The sequence below is a fragment of the Pezoporus flaviventris genome, unplaced genomic scaffold (genome assembly GCF_033815535.1).
Source record: "Pezoporus flaviventris isolate CSIRO_AGI_PZ_B2104156 unplaced genomic scaffold, CSIRO_AGI_Pfla_v1 ptg000002l, whole genome shotgun sequence".
Classification (NCBI taxonomy): Eukaryota; Metazoa; Chordata; class Aves; order Psittaciformes; family Psittacidae; genus Pezoporus; species Pezoporus flaviventris.
The window spans coordinates 89,442,892-89,469,251 of NW_026892550.1; the positions used below are offsets into that span (position 1 = coordinate 89,442,892).

General features: G+C 40.1%; 1 protein-coding gene across 3 annotated transcripts; it reads left to right on the forward strand.

The window, feature by feature from the left end:
* Positions 1-581: 581 nt before the first annotated feature.
* HCFC2 (host cell factor C2) lies at positions 582-21,202 on the forward strand. Of its 3 annotated transcripts, XM_061445023.1 has the most exons (16): positions 583-791; positions 2,855-3,003; positions 3,398-3,558; positions 5,429-5,637; positions 6,142-6,226; positions 7,289-7,392; positions 8,000-8,188; positions 9,399-9,584; positions 9,981-10,084; positions 11,056-11,218; positions 12,212-12,412; positions 13,633-13,703; positions 14,974-15,105; positions 16,484-16,669; positions 16,881-17,166; positions 18,221-21,202. In XM_061445023.1, the coding sequence occupies exons 1-16, from the start codon at positions 626-628 to the stop codon at positions 18,244-18,246; spliced, it is 2,418 nt and encodes an 805-aa protein (XP_061301007.1). In that variant the 5' UTR covers positions 583-625; the 3' UTR covers positions 18,247-21,202. The 3 variants fall into 3 exon arrangements, with proteins under 3 accessions (XP_061301008.1, XP_061301005.1, XP_061301007.1); XM_061445024.1 differs by lacking the exon at positions 2,855-3,003 and having other exon boundaries at positions 582-791; XM_061445021.1 differs by lacking the exon at positions 18,221-21,202 and having other exon boundaries at positions 582-791; positions 16,881-17,292.
* Positions 21,203-26,360: the final 5,158 nt, after the last annotated feature.

Consider the following 26,360-nt stretch of genomic DNA (forward strand, 5'->3'; position numbering starts at 1 on the left):
CGCCGTTAACTGTAGAACTGAAACCTTCGTTTCTATTCTCAGCCCTCAGCGCTTAAACAGCAACTCATTTCTCTCTCATGCGCGTACCTCGCTGGCAGCACACCTCGCCTACCACTAGCAAGTTAAAACAGACAAAAAACACTACACGTTTCTGAGGGTTTGAAGACACAGCTGCGTGTCCTAAGCTAAACAGCCGTGATGACCGAGCATCTCAGCACTTCAGAGGCGGGCGGGTGCCCCGCCTCTGCCAGGTGCCCTTCACAGGACTCCAAGGGAGCAAGGCCGAGTCTCCTGAGGGGCGGAGAGAGCGCTGTGGCAGAGGCGGCCGGCACAGCCCGAGGGGGGAGCCCAGGGCGGCCTCCGAGTCCCCACCTTGGCCTGGAACACTCTCAGCAAGTCCTCCGCTGCGGCCCCGCCACCGAGGGGGCACAGGCCAGCACCCAGCAGGCACCCACTGCCTGCAAGAGATCCACCATAAAAACTCCGCCTTAGAGACGAAGACAACCGACTAACGGCACCCGCCCCGCCACAGCCTTCACGTGACCCGCGGCGGCACCCCCGCCGCTCCCCCTTCCCACCCCCTCTCTCCCCCGGCAGCGCAGTGCATTGTGGGAGTGGCAGTAAGATGGCGGCTGCCGCCGCTGGGCTGAGCTGGAGGCGGGTGTCTTCCTTCACGGGGCCGGTGCCACGCTCCCGCCATGGGCACCGCGCGGTCGCCATCCGCGAGCTGGTCATTATCTTCGGGGGCGGCAACGAGGGCATCGCCGATGAGCTGCACGTCTACAACACGGGTGCGCGGGGCGGGGCGGCGGGCATGGAGAGCGCCGGGCGGAGCCGGGGCTCTGAGGCGGCAGGGGAGCGCTAGCGGCGGGGCTGTCATGTTCTCAGCCGCCGCCGCTGGCACCGGCCTCCTCACAGTGGGGCGATCTCTCTCCGAGCTTCTTGCCGTCCTCCGAGGCTACCGTGGACGGTTGAGCTGCTGATGCTGAGGGGACGGCGGGCGGGATGCTGAAGAGCTGCCTGGAGCTGAAATGGGAGGGGGAAACAGGGAAATAACGCCTGGGTGAGGGTTCTCCCGGGTTTGTGCAGCGCCTTGGTTGATGCTGCCCCTTTCTTGGAGAACGGGAACCAGGAAAATTGTTCTGTGTGCCTTGCGTCTATTCTGCTTTCCTAGTCCCTCGTCCCGGGATGCAGAGCCTCCCCCGGGAGGTCTCGGCTAAATGACTGCAGGCTGGATTAGTTCCCCATGGGTGTCCAGAGCCCCCTTCTTCTTCCCTCTGGTGGCAGTTTACGAGAGCTGAGCACGCTGAAACAAATCTGGGTTAGAAAAGCGAACATGTTGGCACTGGGAGCCTTTCCAAACAGGAAGCTGCCCAAGACCGATTTTATTCGTGAAAGATTAGATGGCTAAGTACTTACTGTACGGGATACTGGATGAAGCTGGAAAACTTCTGTGTGATTTCAGAGCTTGGGCAGAGTTGAGATAGTTAAATGACTGATCTGGGCTTCTCAGTCAGTCGCTGTTAGCTGCTTTTGCAGTGTACCAAAAGCATGAAAGTGAGACCATGTTAACTAGCCTTTTAATTTGCCAGCTTATAAGAACATTAAAAAAATATTCTTATCGTGCTATGTCCCTTCTTCCCCCAGTCTCTCCACCCCCCCAAAAAAAGGGATGGTATTTTTGCTGAGTGTTTTTGAGGTAAAATATGGCAGCACAAACATGTTTTGGAGGTAGTTTATTAGTGGGAAATGCTTACTGGTAGGGTTCTTCCAAGCAGGTATTTCCATGTAGCTTAAAGATCTGCTGTACTCAGTTACATTTTTTGGGGAGAAAAGAAAAATCTCTTAGTCTTTTTTGTTTTGATGAGTAATCTAAAGGAAGCTTTTAGGTAGGACAGTTATACTGTCTAACGGAACAGAGGTTCTGATGGGTGCCTTCTGCGTGAATCTTAACATCACTTTATTTTTCTGCCCAGGAAAAATAAGAAGGTGTTTCCTATTTGCAGCAGTGACAAAAAGCATCACAACGTGGTTGTTCCAATTCCCAGACGAGTGTTTGGCCCCAGCTGACCTTTTGTTTTAATCTGGTGGCTAAGATGCAGGGTTATGACCTGAGCTGCTTGAATTTGGGATGTCATCATTGCTTTTGCTAAAAGCATGATGATTTCTGAGGAGCTGGCACCCAGTGAAGGCATCTTAATCCCTTGAAGCAATGTTCACTCGTAGCTTCTAATTTCATACTTTTCCTCTTTGTGCTCATGCAAAAAGCTTAGGAAAAAGGAGGCAGTCTCCTGTAATTCTTTAATTCCAGAACAGTTTAAACACCAACATGCTGGATCGGGCAGTCTCTGTTGCCCTTTCTTGCCTCTTTGCCTCTCCTCTCCCATGTATCAGCGCAGTGCTCTGTAGGTATTAACACGGGTCCCAGAACACTGTAATTAGCTTTTCAATAGCACTGTTAAGTCCAGGCACATTGCTATGCCCCTGCAGCTCTAATAATTCTGTTTCTAGGGCTTGCTCCCTCTGAGTTAGTGTAGTTATCTCTCTTGTGTGGAACTGCACTCTACGGTCCTCATTAGCCTTTTTTTTGTTTTTTTTTTTTTTTTGGCCAGTCTGTTAAAATTGCTGAGTGACCCTTGGTAACTGACTTATTACAGAGGCCTCATGTGCTCATTTACCGATTGAGTAACATAGGTTTGATAGAGGTATTTGCTTTTCTTTTAATAGAATTACTTTTTTTTATTAAAAGTTAGTGTTAAACAGCCCATTCACAGTTATATACAGGTAAAAGGTAATTCTTTAGAAAGCAGAGGTGTTTAAAAATACTTTTTTTTTCCCCCCCTCTCTATTATAGTTACAAATCAGTGGTTCCTTCCTGCTGTAAGGGGAGATATTCCTCCAGGCTGTGCAGCACATGGATTTGTTTGTGATGGCACCAGAATACTAGTTTTTGGAGGAATGGTTGAATATGGAAGATACAGTAATGATTTATATGAATTGCAGGTATGAAATGTGTGAAGATGTTTCAGTTCTGAGGACTACTTTATTTATATTTTATGAGCAAACACATTTTATATTGCCAGGTGCAGAGGAGAGTTAGATGAGCTTTGCTGTGCTCCAGGAAGAATAAACTCTTTGAATAGATTCTGAAGATGGAGAAAATATAAATAACTTTGAAAAAGAGACTTCCATCTAGTCTGAATCAAGTATAAAATATTTGATGTTTTATAAAGACTAGCTTCTCTTTGTCCCTTTTAATATCTATATCCTAAGAAAAGCCCAGCATTCCCTTAAAAATAATTCAGAAAGTATACAAGTCTTAATATTATCTGTATTCTGTTGACTATGAACAACTATAAATGAAGGTATTTCTGAATATGTTTTTCTTGTCTTTAAGGCAAGTCGATGGCTCTGGAAAAAAGTAAAACCTCAAGCTCCTTCCACTGGATCACCACCTTGTCCTCGACTTGGCCACAGCTTTTCTTTATATGGTAACAAGTGCTATTTATTTGGTGGCCTGGCAAATGAAAGTGAGGATTCAAATAATAATGTTCCCAGGTATGCTGCTTTGGTTTGAATTCAATGTCTTTAAAAAAAATAAATTACTAGATAGACAACTTCAGAGAGGAGCGTTCTAGGGAGCCTGTCCTACATATCAAGTACTCACATTTGGATTATATGTGCAATGGAGGGGTTACATGCTAAGAAGCTTACATATTTCTTCTGCTAATCCCACAACACTGACTGACAGCCCTGACACTTTTGGAGGGAAACCTGAGTAGACTTTGGTCTTTTTCTTAGTATTTTTGGTGATGTTTTTAAGAATGGCTTGTTTGTTAGAATTACTTAAATCAGCAGTCTTGCAAATCACCAGGGAATTCACCATAAAAGTTTCCTCTATAATGCTGTAGAAAACAGTCATGAATTCATCTGGAATTTTTTCAAAGTAAAAGCTGAAGTTTCCTTTACTTGGCAAATAGCACTATAATAACAGTACACCCTCAGCAAGTTTGCCAACAACACCAAGCTGCGTGGTGTGGTTGACATGCTGGAGGAAAGGGATGCTGTCCAGAGGGACCTGGACACTCTTGAGAGGTGAGCCTGTGCAAATCCCCTGAAGTTCAACAAGGCCAAATGCAAAGTCCTGCATGTGGGTCGGGGCAGTCCCAAACACATGTGGGTCGACATGGAGGCTGGATTGAGAGCAGCCCTGAGGAGAAGAACTTAGGATGTAGTTCAATGAGAAACTGAACATGAGATGGCTTCAGTGTGTGCTCTCAGCCCAGAAACCAACCATATCCTGGGCTGCATCAAAAGGAACTTGGCCAGCAAGTTGAGGGAGGTGATTCTGCCCCTCTACTCTGCTTTGGTGAGACAGCCCCCCATCAGAGCATTGCATTCAGCTCTGGGGCCTCCAACATAAGACGGACATGACCTTCTTGGAGTGAGTCCAAAGGAGGCCACAAAGATGCTCAGAGGGCTGGAGTACCTCTCCTATGAAGACAGGCTGAGAGAGCTGGGCTTGTTCAGCCTGCAGAAGAGAAGACTTAGGGGAGACCGGGAGACCTTAGAGTAGCCTTCCAATCTGGAGAGGAACTTTTTTACAAGAGCATGTAGTGACAGGACAATGGGGAATGGCTTTAAACTGAAAGAGAGCAAATTCTTTCCTGTAGGCACCAGAACAAGTTGCCCAGAGAAGTTGCAGCTTCCCAATTCCTGGAAGTGTTTAAGGCCAGGCTAGATGGGGCTTTGAGGTGTCCCTGCCTGTGGCAGGGGGTTGGATCTATGTGACCTTTAAGGTCCCTTCCAATTTATTCTGTGATAATGCTGAAGTTTTATATCCACATTCACCTGCAGTTCAGAGAGCTTACTGAGCTATAAACTGGTAATTTTAAGCTCAGTAAGCAAGAGGTATCTGGTGTGAATGCCAAAATTCAGTGACCATTATCTCAAAGTAACTTGCTAATAGATTCATCAACAAATGGCTAATTGTTGGCCAGCCTGAAGAAATCACAAACAGCTTCTTTTTACCTTTGTTGCCTTAGAGTTGCAGAAATTAATCTCTGATGTCCCACATCATCATTTACTTCTCACAACTTTGCAGTTTATTCCAGGTTTGTCCATATGTAGCAATTTCTGCTACAAATGTTTTTTGTCAATGTTTAATATTTCTTTCATGTAATACAGTGTATCAAGTATGATATGAAAGCATGTTTTCTTAAAGGCCGTAAGTTATGGTAGTTCACTTTTTATTATAAATCCATTTAGTTTTGGTAGTGTCCACAATGCCATCAGATCTTTTGAGACTTCTAAATTCTACCCTCTCCCAAGACTGAAGTCTGTAATACTTGTAAGGGGTCAGGTTTTAAAGCTCACTTATAATCTTGCTTATAAGTGAATTCTTTATACTTTGACAATAATACCCTAGATATTTAAATGATTTCTATGAACTGGAGCTGCAACACGGTTCTGGCGTTGTCGGCTGGAGTATTCCTGTGACCAAAGGGATCTTGCCATCTCCGCGAGAATCTCACACAGCCATCATATACTGCAGAAAAGATTTGGGAAGTCCAAAGATGTATATTTTTGGAGGGATGTGTGGCTGTCGGCTTAATGATCTCTGGGAGCTTGACATAGGTAAGTTGATGAGCCACTAGTAGTCAGTGCAGAGGCCTTACAGGCTAAGAGAAAAAAAATATAGTATATAATGATTAATGTCATAATGATGGCATGATGTGGTGCAGATATTATTGGGACTTACACCATAGTGTTAGCCTTTTGGAATTAAATACATACAGCATTGTTTGCATATATTATCCTTACTGGTTTTGGTTACACTGTGAGATTATTTCCTTAGAGTGCTTTAAAGACTGTCAGTACGATAACCAAGCTGAATAACTATAAGGAAACCATAACGTATCTTTTCGATAAGCTGATTAGCAATTAGTTTGTCAGTATTTCCTGTGATTTTTTTAAAAGAAGCTTTAAGTGCCTTATTATTGCACCTGCTTTCTGAAAATTGCCATTTGAAGAAGGTGGAATTCTGTTTTGTTGAATGTTAAACATATGTTCCATCCTAAAATTCAGGTAGTGGAATACACAGCAGCACTTTTTTGAATAGCTTTATTCTTTTTCTTTTAGAAACCATGACCTGGTCAAGACCAGAAACTAAAGGAACAGTACCACTTCCTCGCAGCCTCCATACAGCCAATGTAATAGGAAACAAGTATGTCTGTTGTTAAAAGCTCAGCTCTAGAAAGGTACACCTAGTAGGAGAATGATGATGTTTATCCACTACTGCTCAGTATAAACCATCAGCCCTGTAGAGTACTCTTCTGCTTCTATTATGCTATCTCAGAAGAAATGTAAAAGTACCATTGTTAACTTAAGGGTATCAAACTGTCAGTGTCCATTTAGCAGGGTAATCTGCCTAGCCCACAAGTAGCTTTCCTGGCTTCTTCATGTGTTCTGGAGCAGTCTCAGCTGGACCTGAGCTGGCTTTATCAGGAGACAACTTGAGTCCTGCTGTGTCTGTGACACAGTGAACTAGCTACGCAAAGAAAATGCTAAAGAGTGGAACTACCTCTCAGTAAAACCTTTCCACATTTTTTAGGGCCAGTTTTTCTGTACTCTTTCTCATTACTTTACTTTTTGCCGTTATGGTTTGGTGGATAGCATTGATAAAATGGGCTTTTAAACATGGGTTTCAGTCCATTTTATATTAGTTTACAAGCTAGTATGAGGAGTCAGAGACAAGGGGGGAAGGAAGCGTGAAAGCTTTCCATCTTATGATCCAACAGTTTCTTTTTATTATTTACTAAGATGTTAATAGTTTGTAGCCTGCATTATGTTTTTAAATTTTGATATCTGACTTAGATACTGGTACTCTAATTTTAGAAGGGTTTAATTAGAAGTCTGCAGTAAAGGGTTGTAGAAATCCTATGTGTACATGTGTGATTTTTAGAGAGTATTGGCAGTTTGGTGGTTTGTAAAAAGACACAGTATTAACTTCTGTTTCTGGGAAATTGTTGGAGTAGTTTTGGGTTTGCTTGTTATTTGTTTGGTTGGGGTTTTTTAATCAGTTAACTTACTCTAAAGTTTCAGAAGGTGAGTGTCTGCAACAATACTCTCTAAAGAGAGCAGACACAATAAAATCTGCTGTAAACCAGAACTGATGGACTGGGTATTTTCTGCTTTGTCCTAGTTTGAGAGAGCACATGCAGCAGATCTAGATGTTAATTGGCTTTTCTTGTCTTTTTCCCCTCTTCCTTCTTTTCCTGTATTTCAGAATGTATGTTTTTGGTGGATGGGTTCCACAGTCAGCAGGAGGTGAAATTTCTGCTCATGATGGTGAATGGAAATGTACCGGTTCATTTTCTTATCTTAATTTGGGTTAGTGTTTCTGCCTTTCTGGGAGTGGGCATTTGGAATTAATACTTTCGTAAAGGAATGGAGTAAATATTTTGAATTTCCTGAGAAAACATTTAGGATACACAGTTGTAATCCTGGCTGACTGAAGAAGATGCCATTTTTTATTTTTTTACATCTTCCTTAAGAAATTGTTATTTTAATTAGTAAAATTTTTCTTTGAACATTCAGCAGGTTTGCTTCTGCAAATCTTTGTTAGTATGACTTTAATACTCAGTAGTATAAATACTCCTCCTTCATTTATAGAAAACCACAAAAGACAGATCCTGAAATGAGTCTTTTCTAAATGCACTGTCCCTAAATCCTCAACTTGTGATCTTGTATTTGCCTGAGACAGACAACCAGAGGTCAGAAATTCATCCTGTATTAACTGATTGTATCTTGCAAACTAATTGGAAAGTGACCTTCTCATTGTAACATTGCAAATTTAAATGCAATTGTCTGTAAAACCAGAGGTGATTTACTTTCCTTTTCTCTGAGCAGTTAAGTGTATTAACAGAGTGTATTAACATCTGTTTTGCTTGTTTTGGAAGACATCTAGAAACTAAATCTTTTGAGTTTCATTTACTAGATACCACAGAATGGATAGGTCTGATCTCAGATTGCCAGGAGGACAAAAGTAACTTGTTACCAGGGCCAAGAGCAGGACACTGTGCTGTAGCAGTTGGCACTCGTCTGTATATCTGGAGTGGTAGAGATGGTTACAGAAAAGCTTGGAACAATCAAGTCTGCTGCAAAGATCTTTGGTACCTTGATACCGGTGAGTCAGAAATAAGTAAGAGACTTGTACTATGTTCCAAATATTATTATTATATGGGAAACTGGCATCATTGATGAATGGAACATCTGTAGCTGTGGCAAACTCAAAGATTATTTAGATCTTAAACCTTATTTAAATAAACCATGCTTCAGTGTTGTTTGAAGGCTTCAGCTCAAAAGTAGAAAGGCTTGTTTAAATCCTCTGAAAGAACTTTGTGGCTAGATTCTTCATTGTACGTCATAGTAGATACAAGGTGCTAAAGGGTGTTTTATCTAAACTCAGGGTGCCTGGCCTCTCTTCTTAGTGATCTTTTCTGCTGCTACTTTTACCAAACCCCTGCTTCTCTTGGGATCATTGCTGCTGCTGCTTCCTCATCTCTTGGACTACAAAAAGATACGGTCAAATCTGAGAAAGGACCAGATTGTTCCTGGGGCTTAAGGGAATTCTGGAGCACCAGTCACTCATTAGCTGGCTTGGTGGCAGAACACTGAAATGGTACTGGGAGAGAGGGAACTAGAATAGTACTTCTGGGAGGGAATTGTTGCCCACTCAAGCAGAAGCATAAGAATAGTTACTGAAGATTGTGAAACATTTAGGAGATTTGGTTTGGTGCTTGGTTTATGTTTGGTTTTGTTTTTTTTTAATCCTCAGGGAGGTCAGAAAATGAAAAAAACACCAGGGGAGGTATGTACTTGAGAGTGCAGCCTAGTCAGCCATGAAGGCAAGTGGGAGGAGCAGGTCATAGGTATTTAATCATGCCTAGGCTTCAGCCTCTGCAGTAGAAGTTTTAAGGGAAAGTTTGCTTTAGCTCCTGAGAGCAAGAAAAAAGAAAGCACAATCTTCTGTGAATCCCTTCCTGGAATACATAAAGCTTTAGAAGGCAAAGAGCTGCTTGCAGCCTTTTAGGAAGGGATAAGGATCTCTTCTCTCTGTAATCCCTATAACGATGTATATACAAAGACTTAGTGGCAGCAGAAGAGCCATTAAAAAAACAAAGCATTAAAACTTAAGCATTTTTGAAGACTTGCAATCCTCTGACTTGACTTACCACCTTTGACAACTGTTTCTTGTTAAACATGGTATATATTGTACATTGCAGAAAAGGGGCTATTGATTTGGCTTGCATTATGTAGGTATTTCTTAAACTGATGAAGAGGGCAATTTTAAACATGCCATATGTGTTTTTTTTTGTTTGGTTTTTTTTTTTTAGAGAAACCTCCAGCACCATCACAGGTACAGCTGATTAGAGCTACAACCAACTCTTTTCAAGTGAAATGGGATGAAGTACCTACAGTTGAAGGATATCTTCTTCAGTTACATGCTGACTCACCAGTGCCACCAGCGGCTGGAATACCTGGTACTGGGGTTCCTGAGACATCAGTGCTGAGTCAGCAAGGTAGTAGTCAGATCATAATATGCTAATGTTTGTGCAGAGGTAGAGGATTGCGCAAATAAGCAATTTTTTAATATGATTTTGAGCGACAGAGACCCGGTTTCTTTGGTTATTCCCCAAATGCGAGCATCATGATTATGGGAATCTCAGCTTTAACTTCTCCTTGTCAGTTATGGCCATCTGTCTGAAGGTATTTGTACAGTGCTGGGCACAATTTGAGAAAGGAAACAGTGAGGGAAGGATTTTATCTGACTGTTTGTGCAGTTTCGTATTAGTCTTACAACCAAGTCTTCCATCAGGCAGCTTTGGGTCTCCCTCTTGCTTACTGGAATAGATTCCAATGAACATAATGTTAAGCTTTATGTAACTAATTAGAATTTGCTTTTGTTTACCTGAAAGGTGGCTCTTCTCTACATCAAAGTCCACAATCAATGCCTAATGTCCCATATCCAGAAATGAAGGCGGATCATCCCAGCCGAACAAATAATATTATTCCTAATAATGTAAGTGTAAGCTGAAAAATGCTTCTAAGTGGCAAAGCAATATGGGAAGCAAGCGAACTGCCAAAACACTTTCTCAGCTTTGTAAGTCCCTATGTACTTCTCAGGCATTAGAAAACAATCCAGATCCAGCAAAAAAGACACCTGCTGAAGTAGTTATGTCTGTTTTCATATGTCCTTTTTAGTTTTATGATTGGCAGACAGTCTTCCTTGTAATGAAGAAAGGAAAATGCAACTGTATTGACTTCTAGAATGCTAACTGGAAGCCTGATAACAATAGAAATACAATTCACTCTCAGTGTTGGTGAAATTAATGTGGGAGGCAAAAAGGAAAGGCATATTCCTTCTTTGTTAGTGTTTTTATGCTAGCCTGTTTAGCTGTACGTTCCTACTACAGAATAAACTCAGTTATTACCTGTTCTAGTTGTGCAGTTGCACATGTTCCACTGTTGCCAATTTAAAAGAATGAGGGAGGACAAACTGGCTAAAAGATTACATTTTTAGAAATGTATACCATTTCTTAATTGGGTTAAGGCCTCAGGTCTGTATGGAATTCATAATGTGTTCTTGTAGAAAACACACATAGAAGTACTATGAATTTTACTGACAGTAGAAATATCTTAGGCATGTGCCAGGAAAGCAAAGGTTGAAAACCTCTGTAATTGTGATTTTTCCTGTTCCCTCAATAGACTAAATGTATGCACCAGTGAGCTTCTATATAATAAACTAAGAAGGTGAGCTCACTCTCAGGTAAAATTTAGTATGTTTCAGGGAAACTTCCAGGCCAACCTATAGTTTGAGTCTTTGTTTTGGCAAAGATGATGTAGGTTGTGAGGGTGGTTCTTGATTAAAATGTTAGGGGGATTTGTTGGAGGATTTTTGTTTGTTGTTTTTGAGCGTTTTCATGCCATGTTTGCAACTGACGTTTCTGAACTTTGCAGTTAAACATTTAACAAACTTGTTGTTTTGGTTAGGTCCAAGTTTCCCTTGCATCCAACTCATTATTAAAAGTAGAAGGAAAAGAAAAGGTTGCAGCACCCGAAAACAAGATTACACATGAGACTATGAAAAACCATGCAGATGCTACAGGATTCAAAGAATCAAATGCCCCTTCTCTTTTGCCTGTTTGTACTTCAAGTAAGATGACTATAGAATAAAAATTAATCAAAAAGTGAGAGTTAAAATTCGTCTTGTAAACATAAGATTATATCTGTCTCGCAGTTTGTTTGAGGCCTTTGTAGTTTAAATAAACCCTAGCTTGTGCTACTTATTACTGTATGTATTTTTAGATGATATGAGGAAAAATGAAATCTTAAGTTGTTTGAAGTGTTGCAAGGGACATGAAATTTTCAATATATTCATTATTATGATGGCAAATGCATATCTTTAAACATAAATAGCTGGTTTTAACATCAAAGAACAGACTGACAGGACCAGATTAATTTTACAGCATTAAGGTAAAAGTAACTCCAGGCTCTCTTTGACACTACTTCTGTCTGTTAATCGTGAAAAGCCATTAGATAATGTAAAATTTTAGGCAACATGGGGAGGAGCATGTTTCTCTTTGACTGCAGAGGAAGTAGAAGATGAATAGGCACCGATACAGCTGTTGTACTGAAGTGCCTTAAGTTCAGTGTGGTGAATCCAGAATCACCTGATCTTTATATTTGACTTTCATGTAATTTATAGGTTGTTTCTTCACAGTGTAATTTAAGTATTATGTGGAAATTTTGAATCTTAGTGCTAAGTTACAAGCAGACGTTCCACAGTAGTTAATCTTCAGTTGATGGTTCCAAATCTGTGATACTGATTTGTGTGGATACTTTATATTAGGATTTTTTTCAAATTAGTAATTTTGTAACCAAATAGATACAAAATAGCAAGCTTAAAACAAATGAAATCACTGTTTTAATTGAACTGTTTACATGTATCTGGTTATGAGCATGCATACAGACTCTTGTTAAGTTATAGACCTAAAGAAAGCAATTAACATAATCAGATCTGTTCTGATTTGAATCTGAGCTAAACGCTGGTTTTAAATGAAACTGAAGCTGTTAGATCAAGTTGAGATTTGGTAAGTGTTACCAATATTGAATTCTGGTTAATATTCTCTTTTTTTTTTTTTTTAAGGTCCTCAAACTTCAGCAAATGTAGGTGAATTACATGACTTGGATAAACAAACTGTAAATCCTGATGCTTCTGTATCCTGTACTGTCTCCAGCACACAAACTATGGTAACCCAGCAGGCTGTTAAAACTGAATCATCAAGTACAAATGGGGCAGTTGTTAAAGATGAAACTTCACTAACAACATTCAATTCAAAATCTGAAGGTTTGAAATGTGTTTCACATACTGTATTTTGAGCCATATATATCTAAGGCCATCAGAGTTTCTCTAGTGTGGTGGGATTCCCATCTTGACTGTCTTGGGACTAAGATAGGGCTTTGGGCATTGAGGACCTTGGGCAGCCTGGATGATCTCTGCTATGATTTAAACATCTTTTAAAATCAGGATATTCCTTTTGTACCATTGTAAACTACTTTGTTTCCTGTAAGTGAAAAGTCTGTTAAATCTGCATTTATGCAGAAGCCCATTTTCTGAACAGCAGAAGCAGCCAGTTTTGGTGCCCATAGCACATTTGCTGTATTCAGTGATTGTCTGTTTATTCAGTCAGCAAAAGACTACAACTAGTAATCTCTGGTTCTGATTTTAAACAATTGACCTCTGTAACAAATATGGCCAGCTCACGTGCCTCACTCGCCGCCAGTTGGATGTGGTGATCTCTTCAGTCTGCTAGAAATAGCCAAAATAAGCAGTGATGCAGAAACTAAACATACTAGTAGTTTTTCAGGTTCTGGTTTTCGTGAATATCAACAGGCTGTGCTTGCTGTTTTGAGTGTTAAGAACTGTATTCTCTTATTGATGCTGTGTGAGTAGTAGAATTTTTACCAAACAGTATATTCTATTTTAAAAGCAAACCCCAGAAACAGAAGTATAGAATACTAATTTTCCCATGTGTTGCTCATGTGCTTACGTGCTTTGATTTCTCTTTAATTTTTTTAAGTTTCCATTTTAAATTTAATAAATGTTCTTTTTCCATTTGTTAGGCTTGTATAAGGATGACCTGCTCATGTTCAGCATTCAGACTGTATTGATGTCAGAGTGCATTCAAATTAAGATTTCATGCTTAGACTATTCATACAATGTTACCAGCATGTGCTTCAATCTAGGATTTAGTTTATTTGTTCACAAATATTTCATATTAATTTCATAATTCTATCACTTTTTAGTGTTTTATGAGTCCTGCCTTCTGTTTTTGTTATCTGTAGCAGCCTGCAATTCCGGGCTCTTAAAATTGTTCTGTAAATATGATGCAAGCCAGAATTAGCTATCCGTTCTATAAATAGAACTGCATGCAGAAGGAGTCTGAGACCTACTTTTGCTACAAATACTTGTAAATGGCTGTTGAGGTCAACTTTCAATACTCTGTGGGCTTTGTATTAAATTTTTCCTATCACTTAAGCTTTTTAAACGTAACTTTTTGTTCCTAGCTGCTGAAACTGCGTATCTCATGCCTTCAACAAGGGTCAGTTCTGGACAGACAAATGATTCACACTCCTCTGTAAGTCTGAAAAAGTATAATTAAATAGCTGTATTTATTGTTCTGTTGATTAGTTGCAAGGGCTCTTCTGTTTTCCTTGTATTATCTCTCTGAAAGAAAAGCAATGTATATTTAGGGCTTGAAGTTAATAATACAGGAGTAAACATTTCTGTTGTAAAACTAATCGCATTGTGTGGGTTTGATTTGAGTCTAAGCAGCAGTTGTGTAGTTGGGAGGAGATCCAAGTATGTGTTCAGCTGTTGAATCATTTTTATCAACTGGCACAGTGGTATGGTTCTCTGCTGCATGATGTGCAAATGTAAAATGTTTTTTCTGTATGGACAGCAGGATTTAAAGTGAGGTATATATTACATCAGACTAGTGTTAGCTGCTGATCTGTAGGTTTGAAACGTTACTAAACTGATATCTTGATGTTTTTCCCTAGAGGAGATGGGGACTGGCTATGCAAGCTGTAAATACTGCCTGAAAAAGTAAATGCTTCCTATTTCACCCGTTTACAACTTAATGCACAAAACCAAGGTGCCATTGTTGCCACCAAAAGGGAGGAGCTAAGGATGGGAAGAAGCAGCTGCTACTAAAGTGTTGGGGTGCTTTTGCCAAGAGCAGCTGCCACTCCTGCCCCTCTTCCATGTTAGCAGGACCATGGCCTGGCTGTGTGTGGCACACTGACCACCCCAGCGCCCTCCCTGGTGCCTGGAGACAAGCAAGAAAGACGATTTGTCTTTCTGGGTCAGTCAGGAACAGTTCCAGTGCCGTCCACCACCATCACCCCATGCCACAGCAGAGGCTCTGTTCTCAGTTGCAAGTGAGTTAGCAGCACCTTGAAAGAGAGTGTGCTTGGGGCTGAGGTACAGCTGAATCCCAGGTAGAGCTGCTGATGTTGGACCACACTGTGGAACTTCTTGACCTCTGAGTGAAATTAACTCGCAAGTACATGCTGCTGCAGACACCTAGTTCTACAGCTTTAAACTTCTTCCCATCCATGTTTAAACTAGAATGTCAGAGGTGACATCCCAACTGTTGGTTGGTTGTGGGGTTTTTTTAAATGATGGATTGTGTATTACAGTGTATTACACAATATTGTGTATGTCAGTGTATTACAACCAGTTGGTTTTGAACAGTATTTTAACCTATGCATATTCAATTCAAGCATAAGAAAGTAACACTGGTATAAAAGGGGGTTGTTTCTTACACATATTAGTCTTAACTTTTTGCTTTTACATTACCTTGAAGTATGGGTAGTCTACATAACATGTTCTTCAAATACTAGAAAACTCCACAAAGACCACTGGTGAAACCAAGAGACCGGCAGTGGTATGATGTTGGGATTTTTAAGAACAACAGTGCTGTGGTGAGCCAGTTCTACTTGCTGCCAGAGGAAACACTGAACATCTCTAACAAGGTAGTTGCTGATTCTTCTCTGACATAACCTGCACATACATATTTTGGAATCTGTTGCTTATATGGTTGACAATAAAATGTAGGATTCCTGATACTACAGCAGGATCAGGTGCTTGTAGGAGTCTTGTATTTTGTGACCAGAAGTTCCTCATGTATTTTGCTCACCTTTTTTTACTTTTTCATAAAACAGATGAATTTTCTTATGTTGTTTTTGTATGATAATATAGAACATCTTATTTTGCTATTGCTAATTCTTTACATATTTCGATTTCTGGCCTTAGTAAAGAATTTTAAACTTAGTGAACTTTGAAACCAGTAAAAATTCTTAAAACTAAAAAAAAAACCAACAAAATCCAGTCTGTGTTCCCCCCCCCCAAAAAAAAATGAAACAACAAACCCACAACTCTTAAATACGTTATTTCAGAACAGCATTGAAACATTTCAAAGTTTCTTTGTTTTCAGAATCTTTGCTTACCAGTTGTTAGAGATACTAAGACGACATAGGCTAGGCTGTTTAAAAGGACTAGATACGGAACTGTAGTGGGTTTTGTGTTAGATTTCTCTAACTTTATGTTGTTGCACGTGCAGGCTTATCTATTAACATGCTATACATGTGAAACTTGAAAAAATGTTGCAGCTTTGATGGTGTTTAAATTAATGATATCCTGGTAAATTAGAAATGAAAACTGGTGGTTATATGTTTCCTTGAGACAGAAACAAAAGAGCATAACACTATTTGAAAGCACTTCACTAAAAATATTGCACATCTCTAGTTTTGAAGGGTAGTACATTTTACAGTGTTTTCATCAATTGTGATTTCTTATACATTATTCAGAAGGAAAATACTTCTGTTGAATGTTTCAGTGATACATCAATGCATATTTTAAACATGGAACTACAGTAGCACGTAATGCTTCAGAAAACATTTGATACTAACTTACAGTGCTTTTCTTCAAAAACATTTTGATTACCTATGTTGCAGCTCCTAACCACAGGAATAACTGGTTTTGAAATAAAAAATACTTTTTTAGAGCAGACAAGTCTGCTAATGAAATCATAATCTGTACCGTTAGAAATGCTACTTTGCTTTTACTTTTTCAAGTAAAAATAGCCAAGAGCTGCAGTTCAATTTAAATGATTGAAAAATGGGGTTGGTTGGAGATGGAGTCTCATGTTGCATCTTAGGTCAGCTCTTTTGAGGTGAGTTAGTGCTTCAGTCAGAACTTTTTTATAAATTCTGATTTAAGTACAAAAGTATGAGATTTTCAGCTTCAATTGAACGTATTAATCTCAATTTATCACTACCCATTTTATATTTTTGTAGACTAATTATGTTTAGAATATTTTAAGAATTAATACAGATGTTGCTTTATTTTCAGATGGAAAGTGCAGATGTACCAGACTACAGATTACTTAAGAAACAGGATCTTTTTCCAGGCACAGTATACAAGTTCAGAGTTGCTGCAATTAATGGCTGTGGTGTTGGGCCTTTCAGTAAAATCAGTGAATTCAAGACTTGCATTCCAGGTTTTCCTGGAGCTCCTTCAACAGTCAAAATCACCAAGGTGAGAAATAGAAATAATTCTAATTCTGATGGATAAAATTCTCATCACAAGCTAAATCTGAAAACTTGGGCATTTTGTATTGCTCTCTGTATTATATATAATACATGATATATGTAAAGATACATGTAAATATTGATATTATTAATATATATATATATTAGTATCCAATGGTTACCTCCATAACCATCCCATTTTGTCCCTTTTTCTTCAGAGTGTAGACTGTATTCATCTTTCTTGGGAGCCTCCTGCTTCACCCTCTGGAAATATTTTGGAATATTCTGCCTACTTAGCAATCCGTTCCACACAGTTACAGGAAAACCCAAGTCAGCTTGTGTTTATGAGAATATACTGTGGTCTTAAAACATCATGTATAGTGACTGCTGCCCAGCTTTCAAACGCTCACGTCGATTACACTTCCCGACCTGCTATAGTGTTCAGGATTTCCGCAAAGAACGAGCGAGGATATGGACCAGCGACGCAAGTTCGATGGCTTCAAGGTAAAGTCAGTGTCAGGTGCAGCATTTAAATGGAAGAAGTAGCGTATTGTGTCTCTAGAACTAATGCTTCTCTGAGCACCGCACATGAAGTTCTTGAAATATTGTTTTGTTCCTTATAGAAGTTTTTAAGAAAATTCGGTTGTTGAATTTGGCATAACATTTTAAAAGCATTTTTGTTCACAAGCAAAGACAAGCAAGAACTGAAATGTTGGTTATTGACCCCTCAAATGAAAGGCCAGTATGGTTCTGAGTTCCTTGGGCTTCACTTCAGCTCAAAAGCTTTTTATTCTAATAAGAAGCAATCCAGTTACATGCATGGGTGTAATCAGGGTGTTTTTCAATCCTTCCCCACTCTTCATTAGAAGAATCTTTCATAATGTAAGGTTTGTTTTTGTGGGGCATGTACACTTTAAAGTGTATATTACAGCCAAAAGAGGTTTTGTCACCTTGTCCCCATGCTTGAATATGTACGGGTTCATGGTGAGTTGGGGATGGGAATGGATCTCCTGAAAATAAAGATTAGCTTTAAGCCTGATCAGTTCTGGCTCACCTTTTTAAGCAAGCAAATCAAGGTGCTCAAAACAAGAAGTTTTGCTTGCTTTGCCTCTTACCCCACTTATTCCTCATTCTGCCTTAGCTTTCTGGTAGCTGGGAGCTGGTTTTGCTCAGCCAGAGGTCCTGTGAGCATGGAGTAAGGTTAGGAAGGGCAGAGTGAGGGGGAGTGTGCACACCCCCTCCGGGAGCTATGAACTGTTGTATGGGTTTAGCTGACCTCTCAGTCTGTGGGCTGTGATCCCCAGGGAGTGGTTGAAAGACAGCTGTTGAATACACCACTGCTTGTTTTCTGATGTTTTTTCTAAGATGGAGAACAACAATGAAGAAGTTGTCTTCTGTAATGTGAAGTATTCCAGTGCTGGTTTAACCATTTAATTGGCAAGGGTTTTGACCTTGATCTGTACCCTAGAACTCTGAAATAGTCATTGTTTGAAGGTGTTTGACCCTGTGTATGATGTGAAATTATGAAACATTTAACAATGTCTCCTTCTTTTTGCAGATATGAAAACATCAAGCTCCAAGTAGAAACAACATGATAAATCTCAAATTTCGAATGTAGTGTTTAATGTAACTCTTGTACTATTTGTAAATGCTACAAATATTTTATTTTTGCATTGTTTTTATCTTAAAAATATATAACCTTTTTTACGTTTGGAACATCAGCATTATACAGCCTTGCTCAGGTATGAGTACCATATAGAAAGTATATTGAGGATGGTGGGCTGGAGGACCATACTCTATCCAGCAGCTCTTTTTGGTAGTGATAGTTAAGATGTAAAAAAGACACACCTTCAGATTGAAAATGAATACATAAATGATTGGCACATGCAGTAATATTGAGGTAGAGTCCCCATGATTGCTACAGATCCTGCATAGGTAATTCATAAGGTTTGGTATATGAGCAAATTCTGTTTGGTTTCAGTTCCTTATACCACATTCTTCATTGCAGTGCCTGAGTACAAGGCAAAAACTTCCAGTTATTATATAGTAACTTAAAGTGTATAAATATTTTAATATATACCTTTTTTGTAAAGAAATGATTTTTCTACTATTTGTAACAAATACCTTAATCTTGAAAGATAGCCCCTGAAGATTTAAAAGGAAAAAGATAAAACTTAGTCATTTCTCTTATTAAGAAAACCGAAAAGTCATTGTAAATGCACTACTACTATTTAGAACTATCCTTTTGTAGTTGTACAAATCTTAAACTTGTAAATACCAATGTTTACAAGAGACCTTTCTGGTCTTGGGATTAAAACTTCCATGAGATTCATTCTCTTTTTTCTTTTCTTTTTTGTTTTTTTTTTGTTGTTGTTTTTGTTTTAAATCCATATGCTTTGCTTTTAGCATATGCTTGCTTTTTGCACTAATAATAACTTACCTCATTCCTGTGTTTGTAATCACTTGTGTTGCTTTCATCATGTTTCTGTAAGACTTCAATCTGAAAACGTTAACCAAAGTTTTGAATACATGGTAAGCAATTTTGCACATATTATATGGCAACTTTCAACATATTTATTCCAGTTAATCTTCTTAAGTGCTTGTTTGCTTTACCAGTATATTCTACCAATCAAGTTCAGTATCTCCCTTTTTACTATGCATCATTTTACATTAACTAGCTAGCTGATGAATTCAACAAGCATTACTTCTAGGAATAGGTTGATCCATTCCTATGCTAAGAGGAAAAAAAGGTGTTCACAGTAGTGAAATAAAGGTAAACATTTTAAATGCTATTTATGTATCTATATATAAACCTATGTTTACCAAAGCATAGAGGAAAATGGCTGAGTTGGACAAGGTCACTAGGTGAATAGATTGAGGCACCTAAATAAGATTTATTTTAAAAGAAAATCTAAATTATTTACTGTGCAATGAAGTTTATACTTTGCACTTTAATTTTGCCCCAAATGCCAAAAGACTATATGTCAAGGTAGAATTTCTTGCCTCTGCCAGTTAAATTTGTCTTAAGAGCGTTTGTAAATGTATAAACTGAAACAAATGATGTGCCTGGTTTGGTGGGAGAAGGATCACTAAAACAGTAGAGATTTAACAGCTCCAGTATCCCAGAACAGACTTAATAGCCAACTTTTGGCTACCCTGAAAATCAGGGTTGTGATGGAAGTGCTGATACAGCCTTAATTGTCACAACACATCGCATGCTATAATAGCATATAAAAAGTGCTGGGGACCATAAATCGCCATAATAGTGTTAATTGTGGCACAGGAGTAATACATGTGGGTTTGCTCCAGAGAAAAATCTTGTGTTTATGACGACGACAGATGCCCCACATTCACTTTAAACAGTGTTTATAGTATGAATGTATAGGACTTTTCCTGAAGTTAACTGGCTTTAAAATATTTGTGTTTTTAATGGTCCATTTCATCAATACCAATACTGTCTGATAACTGAAATAACATACACATGAACTGCAAACTAGAAGAATAGAACTTGGTTTTTCTCATTAGTACTGTGAAAGAAGCCGTTAGAGAAAACACTTGTGGCTTTGATTTTGTTGGTTGGTAGCTGTGATTGTAGAGTTGTTATTTAAGAATAAAACCTGTTGGGTATGTCTGGGTGGAGTTTTTTTGCACTTAGTTTCACATGCTTTGCACAATTTCTTTTTCAGTGGGTATGTCACAACTACCAAAGGGTAAAAGTGTGGCGTTTTCAATGAAAGTATAATTTCCTTGTAAGTGTGCTTTCTCCAGCTGCCCTGACATAGGATGTCACTTTTCTTTGTCCGAGTTGGTGACGTTGAATAGTGATCATACGCAAATCTTCAGTTCCTCACAGTTTTACTTTAAGATGAAATCGTGGTTCACACTGTAAAATACACTTTGTGGTCTGTTTTCAGAACTGTATTTATAACATCTAAATGCCAGCTGTTTGCCTATCCATCAAGTAGGTATCAGACAAATACTGACTGTTTGATTTTTGAATTTGTTTGGAAGACTGTTGACGTTGGCTCTTTGGGAATCCATGTTAGCCATTTACTTCCTATATTGCTAAAGGACATTGTAACAGAAGCTGAATCTATCAGATGACAGTATCCATGTTGTAGATGTGTCTAAGTTTATTAAACTCCTTAGGGAAGCTGTGACTGTGTAAGCAGAGGACAGTCATGACAGTTACGGCAGACACGGCTACAGCTTCACCTCAAGAATGTTCTTGTGAAAACGGAAATGAAGTGAACAATAACCTACACTTTGTGTTTTCAAAGTAATGATAGCAATATCTTCTGAATGTAGTTTGGAGTAGAGCACATGATCATGCCGTAAACTCTGAAGATATAATAAGTATTACTGTTGTTACCTGATATTTCAGAGTAGCGGATTTGACGTGAACTTAGTCTTACAGCCTGTTACTTAATGACCTCTACAAGGAAACTGACATTTTGTACTATTCAAGTTGATCAGTCTTATTTCAGAGCATTGTTTGTTCTTTGTAATAAAGTGGTTGTCCTATCAAACACATTGTAAACACTGAGGTGTATGTCTGTGTTTTTCAGAGGTGTGCGCGTTTCTGACCATCTTCAGAAAAGGGGATGGTAGAAGAGAGTAAGTATGTTTATTGGGGGAGGAGAGGGTGTGTTTATGTTGCTGCTGTTCAAAATGAGTGACAAAGAGTTTGGTATTGCATTGTTTGTTAAAACGATGGCATATGAATGAGCATTTCCAATGCTCAGGCAGCTTCTAGTAAGGATTCGGATAGTGTGTAGATCCAGCTCTGCACAAAACATCACAGTCTTAGGGTGACTTGCTAAACTGGTATGGCAGTTGACTATGGGGAACTCCTTGGGAAATAAGGACTACATGTTTCTAGAAGCAGAGGAGCAAGTGAATGGAAAGGTCTATGGATTGTTTCTAGACCTCTAAGAGGCTTCACAAAAGAAACTGCTAAAAGCTGTCTGCTGTGAACCGATTCCTTCTTGTGTTCCTAGCTATTTAATAGAGTAACTGTTGTCATATTTTCAGTTATTTTGTGACCCTTGAGTTAGTGGAAAACATGGAAAAACCTAAACAATCGGTGAAGAATTCCCTTCACTATGGTTTTTACTTCCTCTTAATAAGATTCTTCAGGTAGAAGTAACCTTCTCTTTAAGGCAGACTTGAATTTGGTTTCTGAATTTATCTTAAAACCAACGTGGGATTTCTTTTTTTTTTGTCACATTAGCTCTTTTCTGGTGTATTTTTACAACGTTTAGTGAGCTAAAAACCAGGGTTTTTACTCTGGCTTCCATTTCTGATGCTGAAGCATTTCCAGATTCCCAGGGCAGGGGTGGAGCACTGGCTGTTGGCATTGTGTTCGCAGTTAATGTGTTCCTCCTCCTGTTAGTAGTTGTGAAATCTTCATGTGAGTATGTTTTCCACTGATATAAAGCTAAGTGGAGTTCCCTTCTATTAGTGTTTCCGCAAGTTAGTTGAAAGTAGCAGGAAGATGAGCTAAAATGGCTCCCCTTGCTCCAGGAATAAGTGACCTCTTTCTCCCTTGCTGTCTATGCCTGGACATTCCTCAGTCAAGCACAAAAGCCATCATTTGGCCATGCTGCTGGAGAGAGCTGTGGGAATTGCAGCGCAGAGGAAAAGAAGGGAAAACGGAAGGCTCGTACCTGGAAGGCAGAGGTGGAGGGATGCTGATGTGTTTTAGGCACCCAGTTTAGTTTCAGGTTGTATGAGATAGATGGTGTGAATTTGCTCTGCTGGGCCATCAGCTCAGCAAAGAGACAGAAGCAGCAGAGCAAAAGAAATAGAGGGACTGGGCTGCATGAGTGGGAGAGGGGGAAGAGTAGGGATGGGATGTGAAGGGATGGGAGGAAGGCCTGAGAGATGTCTGTTCATCTGACTCTGTCCACATGTGCCTAACAGAAAGCTGTGAAAATCTGGCATCTAAAAGGTGGTAAAGTGGCTCCTTGGTCTATTCCCAAAAGCCTGAAGTACTCTATGTTACTTGTTGCATTTAACAGCCCTGGCAATAACAAAAAGAACTGGGGCTGGGCTTAGTTTGCTGTCATTGTTTTACTGAGAGGGTTCTTGCCTCGCACGAGCATCTGCTTTTAATATATGACATAATTGCTAAGTTATTACAGCAGCTCCTTAAAATAAAGGCTTAGATATGGTATCTTCAAAGAGAAAATGAGACAAAGTGTTTCCGTGTGTCCCAAATGGCACGTAGTGTTCAGAGAGTTATTTCTGTATCTGACCAAGTTATCGAATACTGTTATGCACACATGGAATTTATCAATACACAGTTAATTCCAAGTGCTACTTAAAAGAGGCACCCTTGGTATATGCCATCATAGGGGATTCAAACCCTCCAGTGCTGAGGTTTCATTTGCATCCTCTTTTATTTGCATTCTTTAAATGTCTCTTGCTGGGGACTTTTAGGATTACCACCTCTCTCATATGCAGTGCTGATAATTCTCCTTTAACAGAAAGCTATTAGGCACAAGTGACTTTGAGCAATATTAAGAAGTACCCCAAATTTTGCTTTCTAGTAGTAGCCTTGTAATTATTTCTTTGTTGCGCTTCATTGCCTGAAGAGGGAGCGGACTTTTATATGTTGGTTTCCATGATGTCCACTCCAGCAGGAAAATGCTTGGAGTCTTGGAGCAACTCCCTGAAGTGACTGTCTTGGAAAGACTTGAAATGTTAATCTAACAGTTTGAGGTTTCACCTACTTATGTTACAGCATGAATATTTTGTGTAAATGCAGACTGTTGAGTAATTATTCAGAAGATAAATTACTGAGATACATTTGTGGTGCTTGTGCTGCTATTAGAAGGTTAGGAAGATCACAGAATGGTTTGAGTTGGAAGGGACCTTAAAACTCATCCAGTTCCAACCCTCCTGCCATGGGCAGGGACACTTTCCACTAGACCAGGTTGCTCCAAGCCCTGTCCAACTTGGCTTTGAACACTGCCAGGGATGGGGCAGCCACAATTTTCCTGGGCAACCTGTGCCAGTGTCTCACCCCCTTATAGTAAAGAATTTCTTCCTAATAATACCTAATGTAAATCTCCCCTCTGTCTGTCACTACATGCCCTCATATAAATGTCCCTCTCCAGCTTTCTTGTAGACCCCCTTCAGACACTGGAAGCTGCTGTAAGGTCAGCTGAACAAGCCCAACTCTCAGCCTGTCTCCATTGCAGAGGTGCTCCAGCCCCCTGAGCCTCCTCTCAACTCACTCCAACAGGTCCACTTCCCTCTTGTGTTGGGGCCCCCGAGCTGACTGCAGTACTGCTGGTGGGGGTCTCCTACTTTGCTGGTGCATAAAACGGTGAACACATTTTGGCCTCAGTTGGATTTTGAGTGACGCAGCATTTGTATTTGTGCCTTGCTAAAGGCATGAATACATCTAAGAAATAGTTTTCTGCTGTAGCTGTCACTGGCCAAGCTTCAGCCAACAGCTGGGTCCATGCCATACCCTCAGTTTGGGTAGAGCTATGTACCCCAACAGGGTAGGGAGCTTCTTTATGTTATAAACAGCCCTTTTTTTTGTCTTCTTATTGCACACACTTAAGACACATCGTGACAACAGCTTAGGAGCAGCAGCAGCAAAGTGCTTTAGTCACTGTTACACCCATGGCAAGGGCGGGCTCACACCGCACGCAGTGATGTCTGGGAAAATTGGTCTGCACCTCTGAATGGGACCAAAAACCTGGGCTGGGGAGGAAACTGCTGCTAGAACGTTGTTTGCAATGAGCTGCCATTGATGTGCCTTCTGGGGTGAGCGCTGAGCCACACACTACTGTGGTTTGTTAGCAGAACCCAGCCCGTTTCAGGCAGCTGTCTCCTGCAGTCAGCTGCCCTCCCCGGTGCTGTACAGGCTGGGCCAGATGAGGCACCCACAGATTAGATTAGATGAGCAGCCTGAAGGATGCTCCTTTGCCCTGCAGACTTAGATCCTCAATAGCTTTCTTCCATACAAAAGCAAACCAGGTGCTGCTGTTCCTGATAAATGGATCCTCTGGCCCAGTGCACTGCAATAAAATATTCCAGGAAATGACCCTGGCAATGTGCCTGGAAGATTTCTTAAACCAGTGTAGCTGACTTCTTCCCTCCCTTCCTCCACAGCCATGCTTGGAGGCTGCAATTCAGTAAGCTCAGTGCAGCTGGCACCAATTTGGAAGCTATTGTGCATGGGAGCAAACTGCCCTCCCTCCCCAGAGCGTCTGGCCTTGGACAGCATCACAAGCTGAACTGGCACTGAGCTGCTAGAGAGCCTTCCATTAAGTTTTTACATAGGGAGGGTCAGAGGTGATGTTGCAGGCCATTATCACGCCGATTTCACAAATCAATAGGTAAACAGATCAATATTCAGTTGCTTAAGTACAATTTTTTCACCCTTTTAAAAGGTGTGTGACTGATTATGTCAGAGCAACAGCCCTTGTTTTCAAAGAGGAGAAATTGGTCTGTGTGTTTTCAACTAGGTACATGTCTTAAACTGTACCACAGCCAATGGGCATCCTTCCTTCCACCAAACCAATTTGAAAAGGGATTATAACAGTAACCATTGTCCACATTATCAATATGTAACTGGGCCCTACATAAAATATAGTTTCCCTGTACTGTTATTCATCTTTAAATGTAGATACAGGTTTCCTTCTTAATTTATGAATGCAATAAAATTCACTTGAATAAGGGAAAAACTTACTTTCTTCTACATAGTACAAATCAAAGCTGAAAAAAAGTCTAGTGTGCACCATTTGGGGAATGCAGTGACTTTAAAGCAAGTTGTCTCATCACTGTAGATACGACTGAAGCAGGAAGTGTACGTGACTTAACTAGAACATTAATCACATTCAAAGCTCTGCAAAATGAAGAATTTCATAGCTATAAATAAGGCTGCTGCCAGCTCTTATCATAACAGCCAGGTGCTTGGGAAAATACGAGCCCTTGGCTCTCCCCTGTGGTGCTTTACATTGAGGAATCTCCTGTGCGTGCACAGTTGCCCATATGCTTCCTCTCCTGCCAAAGGCATGAGAGCCATCACCTATGTATGCTTAGAACATGTTAATGAGCATCATCTTGGAACGCTGCATCTATAATCTGGCAGGATTCACAGCGTACCAGGGCACAGTTCAAGGAAGGTGGCTATTTAAAGTGCAGCCCACATAATCAAACTGATTTTTAGCTACAGGCAGACGAGCATGGGTCAGTAGGTATTTAGGATGTATCACCTCACACCAAGACTCCCTCTCTGCGCTGACCCTCCAGCCACATATTTTAGAGCTCAGTAGAGATCAGAACAGAGGAATAAATAAAACGGTGAAGCTGTGTATGTATGAGGTGAGGGTAGAGCCTAGTGAAAACAGATGTAGAAGGCCATCTAAAATAGCTTTTCTCATCACTGCATTCTGAGATAATTTCTATGCCTTTAAAGGCACCACAAGCACTCCATGGAGATCAGAAGGATCAGGTCACATAGAAATTAATGAAAAAAGTACTAAAATGTGCTTGTGTCATGGAAAAACACCTGAAAAAAAAGTCACTGTGCTTGGGAAAATGTGTTTGAACATCACTGCTGTTTCAAGCAGCCTTTCTCCAAGTTCTGGCATAGGTTGCCACAGCTGTCTGGAGCTCAAGCTCAGTTTAGGGTTCTCTTAGCTCAAACAAAATATTCTGCAAGTACTTCCTCA

Bases quoted from the DNA above. Each gene is read 5' to 3' on its own strand.
- HCFC2 (XM_061445021.1), top strand. From the start codon at position 626: ATGGCGGCTGCCGCCGCTGGGCTGAGCTGGAGGCGGGTGTCTTCCTTC. The intron at 8,189-9,398 runs GTGAGTCAGAAA...TTTTTTTTTTAG, and splicing joins TCTTTGGTACCTTGATACCG to AGAAACCTCCAGCACCATCA. The intron at 15,106-16,483 runs GTAGTTGCTGAT...CTTTATTTTCAG, and splicing joins CACTGAACATCTCTAACAAG to ATGGAAAGTGCAGATGTACC.